Here is a 13,229-nt window from a genome sequence, read left to right on the forward strand (position 1 = left end):
TGATATGAATGATATTTACATTTAGATACGTGTAGGTTCAGGAATTAGTGAGGTGGTTGATTGTTGGTCCACCGGAAACATGTGGCAGGGAAATGAACCAGGCATGGAGATCAGAATTTGCACAAAACAGGTTATTTCAATGCAAGCCTTATTACAAATGGTTCCCAATTTCCCCCACAATTAGGCACAGTGTTTGTCTGGAAAGAGATTGCATTTTAGCATCAGTACTAAGGTGAGGAGCCTGTGGGAAATGTCACACACCACTTGCTCTTAGCATAAAATATTACAACTCACTCTAGGGTCATGAACGACTGGGAGCTTATACAGAAAGGAGCATTATGTTGCTTGAATTAACTAGGGGGGATGTTTACTAGCATCACAAGGGAATTAATCAAAGTATTGAACCAAAATTGGGGAGTGAGAAGCTAAACAAAGAAGGGGGGAAAGTCACCTTGAAAGAATGGAAATGAAATATAGACAAGAGGCAAAGACGATTCACTGACTGCACTAAATTTACATCTCACAGTACCTGGAAATCCTGGGTCTGGTATCTCATTTGCTGATATTTCTGTGCACTATGGAGGTATAACACTTGTGGTGTCCCCCAGAGGAGGCAGGGGAGTGAAAGGGGTGAAGTGGAGTCTGCAGGGCTTGAGAAAGTTCTGAGCTTTTCTGAGGCAGAGCTGCTGCGGCCCCATTCTTTTATAATTTCAGCCTGGGTAGGCCACTCCCTCATTCAGGACACCTGCCGAGATCAAATCCAGAGCAGCCAATGGGAGCAAAGAGGGGTTTAGAGAGATTGGAGGCTTCCAGTTCTCAGGGGCAACTTGCATACAGGCAAGAATGAATGAATCTGGTTACAGAGAGGTCTTACTTTTCCTTGGTTCTGACTTATTATAACAAATATCTAACATACAAAGCCCTCAAAAAGTTTTATAGTGTAAGTGACATGGAGAAAGAAAATTCTAAGAACATTCTCAGTTTGCCTTATTTTAACGGATTTGAAACCATTAAATCATTGTTAAAAGCCTTTAAGGTCAACCTTGTTTTTTCCTATAATAACACACTAAAAGGAATGTTAATAAGAAATTGCCCAAGGGAAAGCAACAACATTATATATAGAATTCCATGTATGGACTGCCCCTCTTTAAGATTAAATCAGCACAAATGTTCTGTAAAAACTGGACAAACATCTAATGCAATATTCATTCATTTAAGTGAAAACAACCACCGAATAAATTGGATTGATAGTTCAGTAATTGCAAAGTCAAAAGATGTCTTACCACGAAATCTTTTAGAATCTGCCATTTTAATATTAGTCGTGGCCTGTTTCATTTAGACCCTTTATTTATAACATGTTCAAGAATGACCTCAGAGATATAATTACAGACTTAGATACAAATTAGTTGCCTTAGAGATATCTACATTGTATATGTGTGTTTAATACGTATTGTGAATAAGTTTTTGTTTACCAAAGATCTGAATAGCTGTCACCCTATATAATCCTTTAATTGTCTTGTCCCTGTGTCTGAGCAGATTTACTTAATCTTTTTTTTTTTAATTGTACCCATGTTTATACTTGTTTAGAAAGGTTACTCATTCTCCAGGTGTGCCGGATTCTAGGTACTAATCTCCTTATAATCCTTATCTGTCAGTTATACGACCTTTCCTGTACTGTCAATTCCTCATGTAAGTCAGTTTATCTGCTGAGTAAAGGACATTGAGCCGAAAGATCTTGTAGAAACTCCATTGTTTTTTTTTCCTTCATAGCTTATACCTTTATTTATATATATATATATATATATATATATATATATATATATATATATATATAATATACACACACACACACACACCAACTGGCCAACCCGGTGCTGCCCTAGAAATCTCTTTTTCTCTCTCTCTCATTCCTGTTAAGATAGTTGCTTCTCACCTCCCTTCCTATTGGGGCTGCACTTGGACTTAAAGGGCTTTAGGAGGGTCACTATTCATCTCAGCGACCCCGAAAACTATGGATTAGACACTAATAACTGTCATTTTCTATTATTTTTACGTGTCTCCACCTTCCCAACCACTTCTCACCCCCATTTCCTATCATGGTTGAACTTGGACTTATAGGACATCAGGAGGGTCAATATTCTTCTCAGCAACCTCAAAAACTGAATTAGAAACTAAAATCTGCCGTTTAGGTTATTTTTACATTTCAACTACCTCTCACCCCCCCCCCCCTCCCAGTCAGGATTAGACACTAATATCTGTCCTTTACTGTCATTTTTACATTTCCCCCCTTCCCACAGCGCCCCTCCCTTTGGTGCCAGGGATGGTTGAAATTGCTCAATGTGTTTCAAAGTGTATGTGGAACACACAGACACACATACGCCCATTTGTGTATGTATGTATATTATATATATATATATATATATATATATATATATATATATATATATATATATATATCTCGATAAATTTTAATATTCTTGTTGCAGCTGCATTTCCTCAGAAACCGTATAATTTCCCGTTCACCTTTTTCATGCACCTTTCACTGCTTTCGGTGAAAGAGCACCGTTCTTTTCATACAAAGGATTGAAATACATGCCGGGGGTTTAATCGAGCAAATGTTACCAGCCGACATTTAGTCTTGTTCATTCGAAGATTATTCTGTTTTAATGCAAAGGTTTCATTTGCTGGTTTTGTCCAATGTATGTTGTCTTTTATCTTTTTATTTTGAAGTCTGATCGACAACGTTCAGGGAACATGAAAAAGTTCGGAAGTACTGAAATACTGTTTATTTTTACATACCTTATGTTTATTAACAGCTAGTTTATAACTACATTAAAACTTTGGTAAGGGGAAACGCGAAAAATTGGCAATCATTTGCTTCATCATAAAATAGCAACAACTCAATTATAACTTATATGAATGAGATTGTAGACTTTAAAATGTAGGATAATGTAATCTGTTGATCGTTCCATGCGTCTCTCTGGTATACATCCACTTAGTTTTTAAATGTGATCACGTATTATCCCCCATGTAACTCTTTGACCCAACTCTTATGAACTTGGAGGTGATAAAAAAATTGAAACCAACATGTAAGCCTCCCAGTTGTTCTCTTGGAACTCTATCTTCATCCAGACTTGCCTTACAATCCTTGTTTAGTTACTCATCTAAATTTTACTGGCTGCCACTTGGCCTTAAATCACTTTGCACCAAGATGGGCACTGGCAGTCTTGCTCTCAGCGTCTTAACACTAGTAGGTGCTGAATCAAAATAGGCCTTAAATCATCGTGTCTCGTAATGAACATTGATTGCCTCATACTCGCCGTTTTGAAAACTAGATATATGTTTTCCGTCTTAAAGATTCATAAATCTTGTAAATTAAATACATATGATTTCTTTTTCGTCTTTTTCTTTACTGAATTTTAATATCTGGAATTACAATTTTCGGTGAGAATTCTGTCTCTGGAATGGTGAATCCCTCAATTGTCTGGTCTGGAACAGAAGGGTTGTCGAAGGTAAATGTCCGCACAGGAGGGATGAAGATCTCAGGAACGGGTGTTGCGGGAGGAAGGCCATTTATGAACTGCGTGATTCCTTGCAAGATGTTGGGGACGACCTTTTCAGCAGCTTCTTGGCGCTGCAGGGCGTAGTCCTTGTCGAAGTTGCTGTCCTCTTGCGCCCTCGCTTCGATTATGTTTCGTGCTGCGGGCAGGAAACTCAGGGATAGTTTGCTGATCCTTTCCATAGGTGTGCCATTGGTATCTGTTAGCAGCTGTCCTAGCAGTGGCAGGGAGTCTGAAATGGCACCTAAGGCTCGAGGTCCAACAGCAGTACCACTGGGGGCTTCAAATTCTCTTGTTTCGAGTGATGTTTGCTGCAGTCTACCTCCAAACTCTCCACTAGGTAATGGTGTGGCGCTCCCCAACGCCACTAAGCAAAACAGCATTGTTATGACCTGTGGTAGGAAGTTTAGTTTATTAGATTGATAGGGGTAAAGTGAAATAGCATATTTAGATACATTTTTAGGATTCTGAGTTTTTGTATGTTTATGATGTTTAAGAAAATGCCATTTTTTTCTGAGAGGTATTGGAATCTACATCATTGCTGGCACACTTCAACTTTCCACACATTGTCAGGAAAACGTCTTTCTCATTCTTCATATGTTTTTTTTTTATAACTTGATCTGTATTATTGACAAGCTGGCAATTGTGAATTCCCTATGCATTGAGAGCGTTTCATTCTAAAATTTCTGTCATGTCAATAGAGCACTTGTAGGCGTCCTTCCTATTTTAACTTTATGCTCCCCTATTACTAACTTGCTCTCAAGACACTTCATTATGCCATATTGGGCATTTTGACACATCTTTATCCGCATCTATGCTAAGCAGAGAATTAGTTGTTAAACCTGCTTTCTCTCCCTCGAATTCTTGAACCACAGGTCACTTCTGTAACAACTTCTAGCGCAAGAATCCTTTGATAAAATATAATTTGGGCATTTTTAGACCCTGCTTTCATGTAATTTATTTTTTTTTCTTCCAGACATCCCTCTATCTTATATGAGACACCCTATCTATGATTTATCTGTGCTTAGCATGAGCCTCACTAAAGTTCATAGTTAGCCAACCTTTTCCATACTCCCAACATACATTCTTATATTTAATAAACTGTGTTCCAGATATCCGTATACTAGTGATACCGTACTTTTCCAGCATTCAATTTCAAGTTTACCTTTTTACCTACACTCAAATACTTTCACCAAGAGCACATAACACAGCTTAATAAAATACCTAAATTTGATTGCGTGTTTTAACACACAAACACACGTATACTATAGTGTGTGTGTGTGTGTGTGTGTGTGTGTGTGTGTGTGTGTGTGGGCGCGTCTGTAAGTTGTATACATGATAAATAGTCATTCATATGGGGAATTCCCATAAGAACAGGAAGTTATTGTTGAATGTGGATATATCTTGGTGTACAAACTTCCTCAATCAGCAGCGTTATGTTGAATAATGAACAAAATTAGGGGGCTATTTTTTTATATTATCATCCAATCAACCTGTCCACTTTTAAATTGACATATTTGTTTTATAACTTTGTCTTATCCGTGGTTAAACGGCAATACAGGGACAAAGTTATAAAACAAATATGCCAATTCAAAAGTGGACGGGTTGGTTAGATGGTAATATAAAAAAAATAGTCCCCAATTATATATATATATATATATCACACGGACTCCTTGACCCTCTAAGGAAGTTACCCCAGCAGAGCGTCCTGGTTTTCAACAGGTCTCTACTGTAGAGTGAAGGTGCCTACTCATCCCCTCCCCTTTTCGTGGCCTTAGTTGAAGGTGGTCGACGGATTGGAGGTCATCATCGGCCTTACAAAGAGTGTAATTTTAATTTAAGTTTTATGTTAAACGATATTTTAGAAGGATAGTATGTCGCCATTATGAATGTACAATCCCCCCTTTTTTTCTCATTAGCCTCCCTGCATTGCCGTTCAACTGTGCTCAACTAGAATGAAATTCTAGTCGAACACAGTTTGATACTGAACACGTATATGTCTGGGATCATACACTTTCAGGCATACCTTTAAGGAACTGTTGGCAATGACAAAGTTTTCATTCATATATATATGTGTGTATATGTATATATATATATATATATATATATATATATATATATATATATATATATATATATATTATATATGCGTGAGCGCACAAGGGTTTATGTCTTGTATTGTTATAATCCGACTTCAGTTTTGATTTTATTATATCAAGCTGTGTCACTGTTTCTTTACATGCCGTTGATGTATGCCTGGATATCCAAAAGACTTTCTATCTTGTAAAAGCTCGATTTGAAGAAAAATATGTGTGTTGCTTTGGATTCATGTGGTAGTGTATGTTGTTTTGCAATGTGCGGAATTTCAGAAAGTAATGTATTATGACAGGTAGGTTTGCAAACCGAAAAGAAGCTTTTTTTTTTTTTTTTCTTCCTAAACTACAAAAAAATGGCTGACTATGCTTATATTATGCATAGAACTCGAAACAAAAATCTTTTAGTGCAAAAAAGAAAGGAAAAACTAAGGAAAGTAAGGAAAACTAATAGTATCTCACCCATCACCCACTTAAGATTATGATTGTTTTGGGTGCATAACTAAATTCATGTAATTATAATTTCAATATTTGAACTTTGAAATTTTCGATTATCAAACAAGTTTTACTGTTATTTTTCAATCATATTTTGAAACCATGAGGTACTGAGATCAATTATTTCAGTTGCAATGCATTTGAACAGGAAGAGATGTATGAAAACTTTATGATAGACAACAGTTCTTGAAAAGTATGTATGAAAGAGTATGATACCAGACACATACGTATTCAGTATCAAAACATGTTTAACTGAAACTTGTGTCATATATGTATCAAATTCAGAAGTATAAATATTCTATGTATAAAAGTATGTATGGTACAACACGTGTTCAGTATCAAATTATGTTCAACTGGAATTTGATTCCTCTAATTCCTCTAACCTATAAGGAAGGTGTGCTTTAAATAACAACTTTAAGTAAGATCTTCAAAAATGGAGGAATTGGATGCAAAGAGATCGGCCCCCCCCCCCACCACACCCCACCCCCAAAATGAAAATTTAATTTCTGAAAAAACACGAAATGAATGAAAATCTTTCTCACAACGCTAATGACAGGTTACACATGTATCAAATTTTATATTATTTTAAATGAAGTATTGATCGATTACAGTGTTTTAGCATTTTTGATGCTGGTGTTACTATTATTGGTTAGTATTATTAGTGACAGAAGAAGTCACTTTTGTATTTCCAATTCATACCTTCCTTCCCGTAATGGAAATCATTGTTGAAAAGTTTGTCGACTGCCGAAGAGCAAAGGAGGACCAATGTACGAGAGGATGACCACAAAACAACTAACAGGTCCTGACTCACTTGTCTTGTATATATACAGAGCACAGGGCGGTAGGCTTACCCAACGTACTACGAGTTGCCAGTGTATTTTTTTTCCAAAGCCCCATGCATACAGTGCAATGAAGTCATCAGTAAACCAAAAATAAAGCAAAAGTGAAAGGTAATTTTAACGGTGGAATTTGCCCTTGCATTAAGTAAAGAAAAAACATCAAAGGCTTTCATTTACTTCATAATATATAAATATATATAATTCTTAGGATAACCTCCCAGTGACATGCAGCTCGCAGGCTTTGAGAATGACGTTTTACATCCAATTCGCAGAATTCGGCACAAATACATTTGCGGACTTGTGTCAGTAAAAGTCGATTTTCCACCCATTTTGTCTGTAATTTCAGAAAAGTAAAAACGGGAGATAGGTTATATATATATATATATATATATATATATATATATATATATATATATATATATGTATGATATATATATATATATATATATATATATATATATATATATATACATATAAATATATATATATACATATATATATATATATATATATATATATATATATATATATATATATATATATATATCTACATACATACACACACACGCACAATATATATATATATATATATATATATATATATATATATATATATATATGCAAATGTATGTACTTATTTGATGGTTATGCCAACATTACGTCATTATTTTTGTCTTTATTTTCTGTATTTTTCTGCAGCCTTTTTTTGTTTTTTCGCCTAATATGACAGTAATTATTCATTGCTTTTAAATTGTGATGAATTGCGTTTAAATTGTGATGAATTACGTGAACACATTCCTAGCAATATATGTATGGCAAATAAACAAAACGATTTTGATAAAGTAAGTATATCTTAGTTTTACCAGACCACTGAGCTGATTAACAGCTCTCTTAGGGCTGGCCCGAAGGATTAGATATTTTTACGTGGCTAGGAACCAATTGGTCACCTAGCAACGGGACCTACAGCTTATTGTGGGATCCGAACCACACTTATTCGAGAAATAAATTTCTATCACCAGAAATAAATTCCTCTGATTCCGCGTTGGCCGAGCCGGGATGCGAACTTTGGACCACCGGATTGGCAGCCGAGCGCGAAAACACCTCGTCCAGCGAGGAACTGAACGACTTTGATGATAAAGTCTTTTACTGTTATTTTCTATTCCTGCAAAGAGTCGAACTTGATCAGTGGGCTCGTCGCCTCTTAACCGCGACTCTTGATTCCATGCTGAAAGGTGATTCGGTTGTTACTTCCGTGCATAGTTGATAGTCTGTACGGCTTTCTAGTTTTACGATGCTCATATAGCAAGATCCAAGCCAGTAGCTAATCGACAGGCCAGTTTACCAACAGCATAAAGTCATCGTTAGAATTCTGAACAGCTGCAGCCATTTCTAAAACACATTTGAGAACCACTTTGCCTATCGTTACCAGCGTTTTAATTCATTTATGGATAGCAAGTTGCCAGTGTTATCATCGAACAAGTACAATAGAGAAAATAAAAAATAAAAAAAAAATTAAGGAAGGACAGCATGGTCAAATGTCATCAGGCCCGATAAACAGGTTCATTTTCAGATAGTGTTCCAAATGTGCAAAGGGTAGCGCTCTAGATAAGTAGCTTACTGAACGGTTTCATCAGTTTGGCTTTCTACTTTATCCACGTCTTAAAAATCCATTGATTAGTATTAACTCAATAATATGAAACGATATCTGAAAAAGATGTACTTTTTAATGATATGTCTTATTTCATATATAAGCCAGTGACTTTACCCATCATTTGACGTAGAAAACATGTCGACATCAAGTTTATCTTTATACTGCATTTTATCAAATAACTGCAAGAACCTAAGTAGAAGAAATTAGAACCATAGATACGTAAGGTTAAATAGCACATTAAAACAAAAATGCGTTAGAGAGAGAGAGAGAGAGAGAGAGAGAGAGAGAGAGAGAGAGAGAGAGAGAGAATTGAAAACCAAAGTGAATTCTCTGTCCACGTCTTAACAAAATCGTAACCGTCGTAAATAGCGTAGAAAGCACAGTAACATAATTTTCGCTGTGAAAGTCGCACTTGCAAAGGAGTGATGCTGACCAGCGGCGTCGTGATGTTGATGTGGGTTGAGTGGATGCGAATTGGCGCTTCTCCTGAAAATCCCATTTTGTTGGCCTCAGTAGTGCAGGAAATCACTTGTGGCGAGGTGCATTCTGTTTGGGTGTGTGGGCTTATGCATATGTAAGTACATTATATATATGTATGTATGTGATCATGGTGTGCTTACAGGTTATGCTGTGTATAATACATTTCTCCTGCTTGCAATTCTTGTTCCACGGGTTTCCAGTCTCCCAGCCATCTCTGGCCTTCTGTCTTCAGAGACATCGGCCCTGAGCACTTTCTTCTCAGTTATTTATTTTTCCTTGATATCGATCCCACTTCAGGGAATCCAAGCAGCGCTGGAGAGGTGTTTCGGCTTTTCTCCCACCTCTGAGTATATTTCTCTGTACCGCATCTTTACTGGAAATTGGACATGGTCTATTCAATGTTGTATTTTCTCGTTATATGTCATTTTCCTGAAGCAGTTGCTTATACTTAGAACAAGTTTTTTTTTTCTTTTTAGCACATATGTTTATTAACTAAAGTATTTGTTGATGATCTCCCATCTATGAACTTACTGCCCTCAACAACGGTAACTTACATTATCGAACAACCAAAATTTAACCATATGAGGTTAGCAGGGAGATGTCTTTGCCCACTATGGCATTTCCTGAATTATACATAAATAAATAAATGCGTATCTCCTCAGTAGTCGGGCACATTTACACTTGGGCGATGAAGTCTCTCTCTCTCTCTCTCTCTCTCTCTCTCTCTCTCTCTCTCTCTCTCTCTCTCTCTCTCTCTAAAAAAAAAAACAATAAGAAATATTAATTGCTCAGACTTTTCATCTTTTTTTTTTTAATGTTTTTAGTTTTTTATTAGCAAAGTTATACAGATGGTGGGTGGTTTTTTTAAAACTAAAACAGGACTCTCATTGTACTGGCACTTTCTCAAAAATGGTAGCGGGCTGAGATACATTCTTAGGGCATCTATATTTTTCTCGTAGTTTTGGGTTGTAGTCTTGAACTCCTATCCAGTTTGAAATGAAGATGAAAATAAGCTGTGATCTGTAAATGTAGAAGGGTTAATGGCATACTGGGCTTTATTTTATACCAGCACTCGGGGTTTCAAACGAGTGTATGTATTTATCACCTCCTTGCTCTGAGGAAAAAAGCTAAAGTGTTCTCAAAGACCCCAATAAAAGTGAACTGGATTCACTAATAAGTGTTGCCGTCCATTTAAGTTGTTGGATAAAGTTCAACGGGGCAAGACAAGTTCCTTCATCAACATTTGTTCCATCAAAAACGATGCAGTGTTATAGAAAATTGGGTGCTAATAAAGGCTGCTATTGCAAGGACGTTCCTGTAGCAGATATATGCGGAAGAAAATTAAAATGATTCCAAGGCCTTTTCGGGGTAATAACAGATAACGATTTTTAGATAAATGATTTCCGATCCTTTTCGGGTAATAACAGATAACGATTTTAGGTAAATAAATCCAAAGTTAAACTGTTGATATACTAAATTACCAATTACAAGACTTTATTTCAGGAATTTCATAATCAAGGACAGTGCTACATGCACCTACTTCCATAAGGCCATTGAAATAATGACGGACTTTGTCAGCTTACATCTACATGAGATTAAGCTAACTGGCAATTGTAAAGACCAGATTTCGAACATTTCCTGTATTTTTTCATTCCATTTACGGGATCTGCAAAGTAGGTAAAAAAACTAAACTTTACGTCCCACCGAACATAGCGTGTTTAGGCTTGAAAGGTACGAAATCAAGGTTGTTCTCTCTCTCTCTCTCTCTCTCTCTCTCTCTCTCTCTCTCTCTCTCTCTCTCTCTCTCTCTCTCAGATGAAGATAGAAATTATTTCCAATATTATTATTCAAACCAAGTGAATATTGCAAGACAAAAGCAAAAATAGTTAATGTTACGTCTGCAGAATAAAGTTCCCATGAATATGAAAGACAATTGCGCCGAGAAGTGCAGCGTGGCCATCAAATAATGTTGAAAATGAAATCATTTAAATTTGTACTCCCCTATTTTTTTAATTTGTACTCTCCTATTTTTTTGTTTAGTTTCACTACCAACAAGTTTTGTTTTTACACCGAGGCTAGTTTGAATCATTAAAGTGGTTTTATGACAGAAAAAATAACCTTGTGTTTATGTCTTTATTATTATTATTATTAATTACGTACTACTATGACGGTGTTTATAAAATTTACTCATAGTTATCGAATTTAAAAGTTTTTCTACTCATGCTAGAGCATATGGATACACAAGCTTATATTACCCATTGCCAAGTGTCGATCACTTTAATAAATCCAGGTGTATTTTTTTTAAAGTAGCTTTACATGGGGAAGAGCAAGGCATGCAGTTTCAATAAAATTTGAAAGAAGAAATAAATCTTTGGACTTTGTCGAATGATGGTCGTGTAGCTTTTGGGATCGCTCCTAATTACTTAGCTTATTATTATTATTATTATTATTATTATTATTATTATTATTATTATTGTTGTTGTTGTTGTTGTTGTTGTTGTTGTTGTTGTGAGTGTGGGCATTTTTATATTTAACAACCGCGGAAGAGTATTCTGCCAGTCAAGTATATAGAGAAAATAATATCCATGTTCCCAAGAAGAGAAAAGACGTGGTTTAGCCAAATTGGAGAGAGTTAAGAATTAAGCTGGGGTTGTATTGAGTCTGTCCAAGTTTGGGGTTTAAGGTCGAGTCTGTCCAAGTTTGGGGTTTAAGGTCGAGGAGAGGTTGCATTGCATGCCTTAAAATTAGTAGGTGTGGGTGGATACACTGTTGAGATTTACCATGTATGTAAAAGTTTGGCTTTTGATATAGAGTGATTCTTAAGACCACTGGAGTCATATCTAGGGGAGGGACCAAGTTCACATTTCATTAGGGGGGGCCGGGGGAACCCTCCGTTTTTCAGCATGGGGTAGCTTCATAATTCCGTTAGTTTTTTCGGTAGAAGTCTGATTTTGGGCTCAAATGACCCATAATATTGTTTATTGTCTTAACAAAAAACAGTTTTGATCTCGGGCATCCCTAATCAATAAAACACAAAATCTATTTTCACAAGCATATAATTGTGATATTTATATATACATATAATGCAAAATATATATTTATTATACAGAATTTAATAGCCTTCAGTAGATATATTCTTGGGAATGATACAATAACATCCTATAGGATGTTTTACAAAAGTTTACATACAAATCATAATGTAGATGTGGCAGTAGGTCTCTATTGGTGACCGAGGAAGGATGGGATTGCAATATTCCCTGGTGATTCCTGGCCTCATTAACTCTTGTCTGGAAGAATCGTCCAGTGGTCGGATGTTCTTGGACACCTGTTTGAAAAGCGGCCTAAGGATTATTTCGGAGGACACTGGAAATCGGATGACATCGAGGAACTAATCCTTAGACCGCTCCTCAAGCAGGTGTCCAAGAAATATCAGACCACTGGACGAGTCGCCAGGCTGGAGTTAATGAGGCCAGAAGTCACCAGGGAATAGTTTAATTCCCATCCTTCCTGGGTCACCAATAGAGACTTACTGCCACACCTGCATATGATTTGTAAAACATCCTGTGGTCAGAAGCACAGAAGGAAATGCCCGAAATATATGGTCACAATGTTCAAATAGTGTTTTATGGGCCTTCTGTCTTCATGTTATGCAGTTGTATTACAGTAAAAGACATTCACACACAAACACACACACGCGGAAGGAAGTGCTCGAAATATATGTGTGTGTATGTATATATATATATATATATATATATATATATATATATATATATATATATATATTATTATATATATTTAATGAAAGTCGATATGCAAAGAAAAAGCTTGACGAAGGAAAATTATATATGAAACTTTCAATTTGATCTTCGGACCACATGTATACATTATTGGGCACAAAAGAATAAAGTACCTTCTCTTCACCTTATTCTGAGACATTTGAGCCCAAAATCACTACTCTACTCCAAAAAATAGTGGAATTACGAAGGCTACCCTATACTGGAAAAAGGGGCGCTCCCCCCCACCCCCATTATGGAATGTGACCTTGGCCCCTCTCCTAGATATGACCCAAGTGGTCTTAAGAATCGCCATATATCAATGGCCAAAATTTATA

General features: G+C 36.2%; 2 protein-coding genes across 4 annotated transcripts in view; one reads left to right on the plus strand and one right to left on the minus strand.

Annotated features, from left to right (window-relative positions):
- Positions 1–13,229, plus strand: part of LOC135216031 (uncharacterized) — a 922,226-nt gene that overhangs the window by 618,297 nt on the left and 290,700 nt on the right. The gene's annotated exons all lie outside the window — the stretch shown is intronic.
- LOC135216028 (uncharacterized) lies at positions 2,772–6,952 on the minus strand. Its single transcript, XM_064250967.1, has 2 exons — positions 6,848–6,952; positions 2,772–3,952 (listed from the first exon to the last, which is right to left on the minus strand). The coding sequence occupies exons 1-2, from the start codon at positions 6,869–6,871 to the stop codon at positions 3,410–3,412; spliced, it is 567 nt and encodes a 188-aa protein (XP_064107037.1). The 5' UTR covers positions 6,872–6,952; the 3' UTR covers positions 2,772–3,409.

This window comes from Macrobrachium nipponense, chromosome 6 (genome assembly GCF_015104395.2).
Source record: "Macrobrachium nipponense isolate FS-2020 chromosome 6, ASM1510439v2, whole genome shotgun sequence".
Classification (NCBI taxonomy): Eukaryota; Metazoa; Arthropoda; class Malacostraca; order Decapoda; family Palaemonidae; genus Macrobrachium; species Macrobrachium nipponense.

Coding starts and splice junctions, on each gene's coding strand:
- LOC135216028 (XM_064250967.1), bottom strand. CDS start 6,871: ATGATTTCCATTACGGGAAGGAAG. Junction 3,953..6,847: donor TTTCCATTACGGGAAGGAAG/GTATGAATTGGA, acceptor TTCCTACCACAG/GTCATAACAATGCTGTTTTG.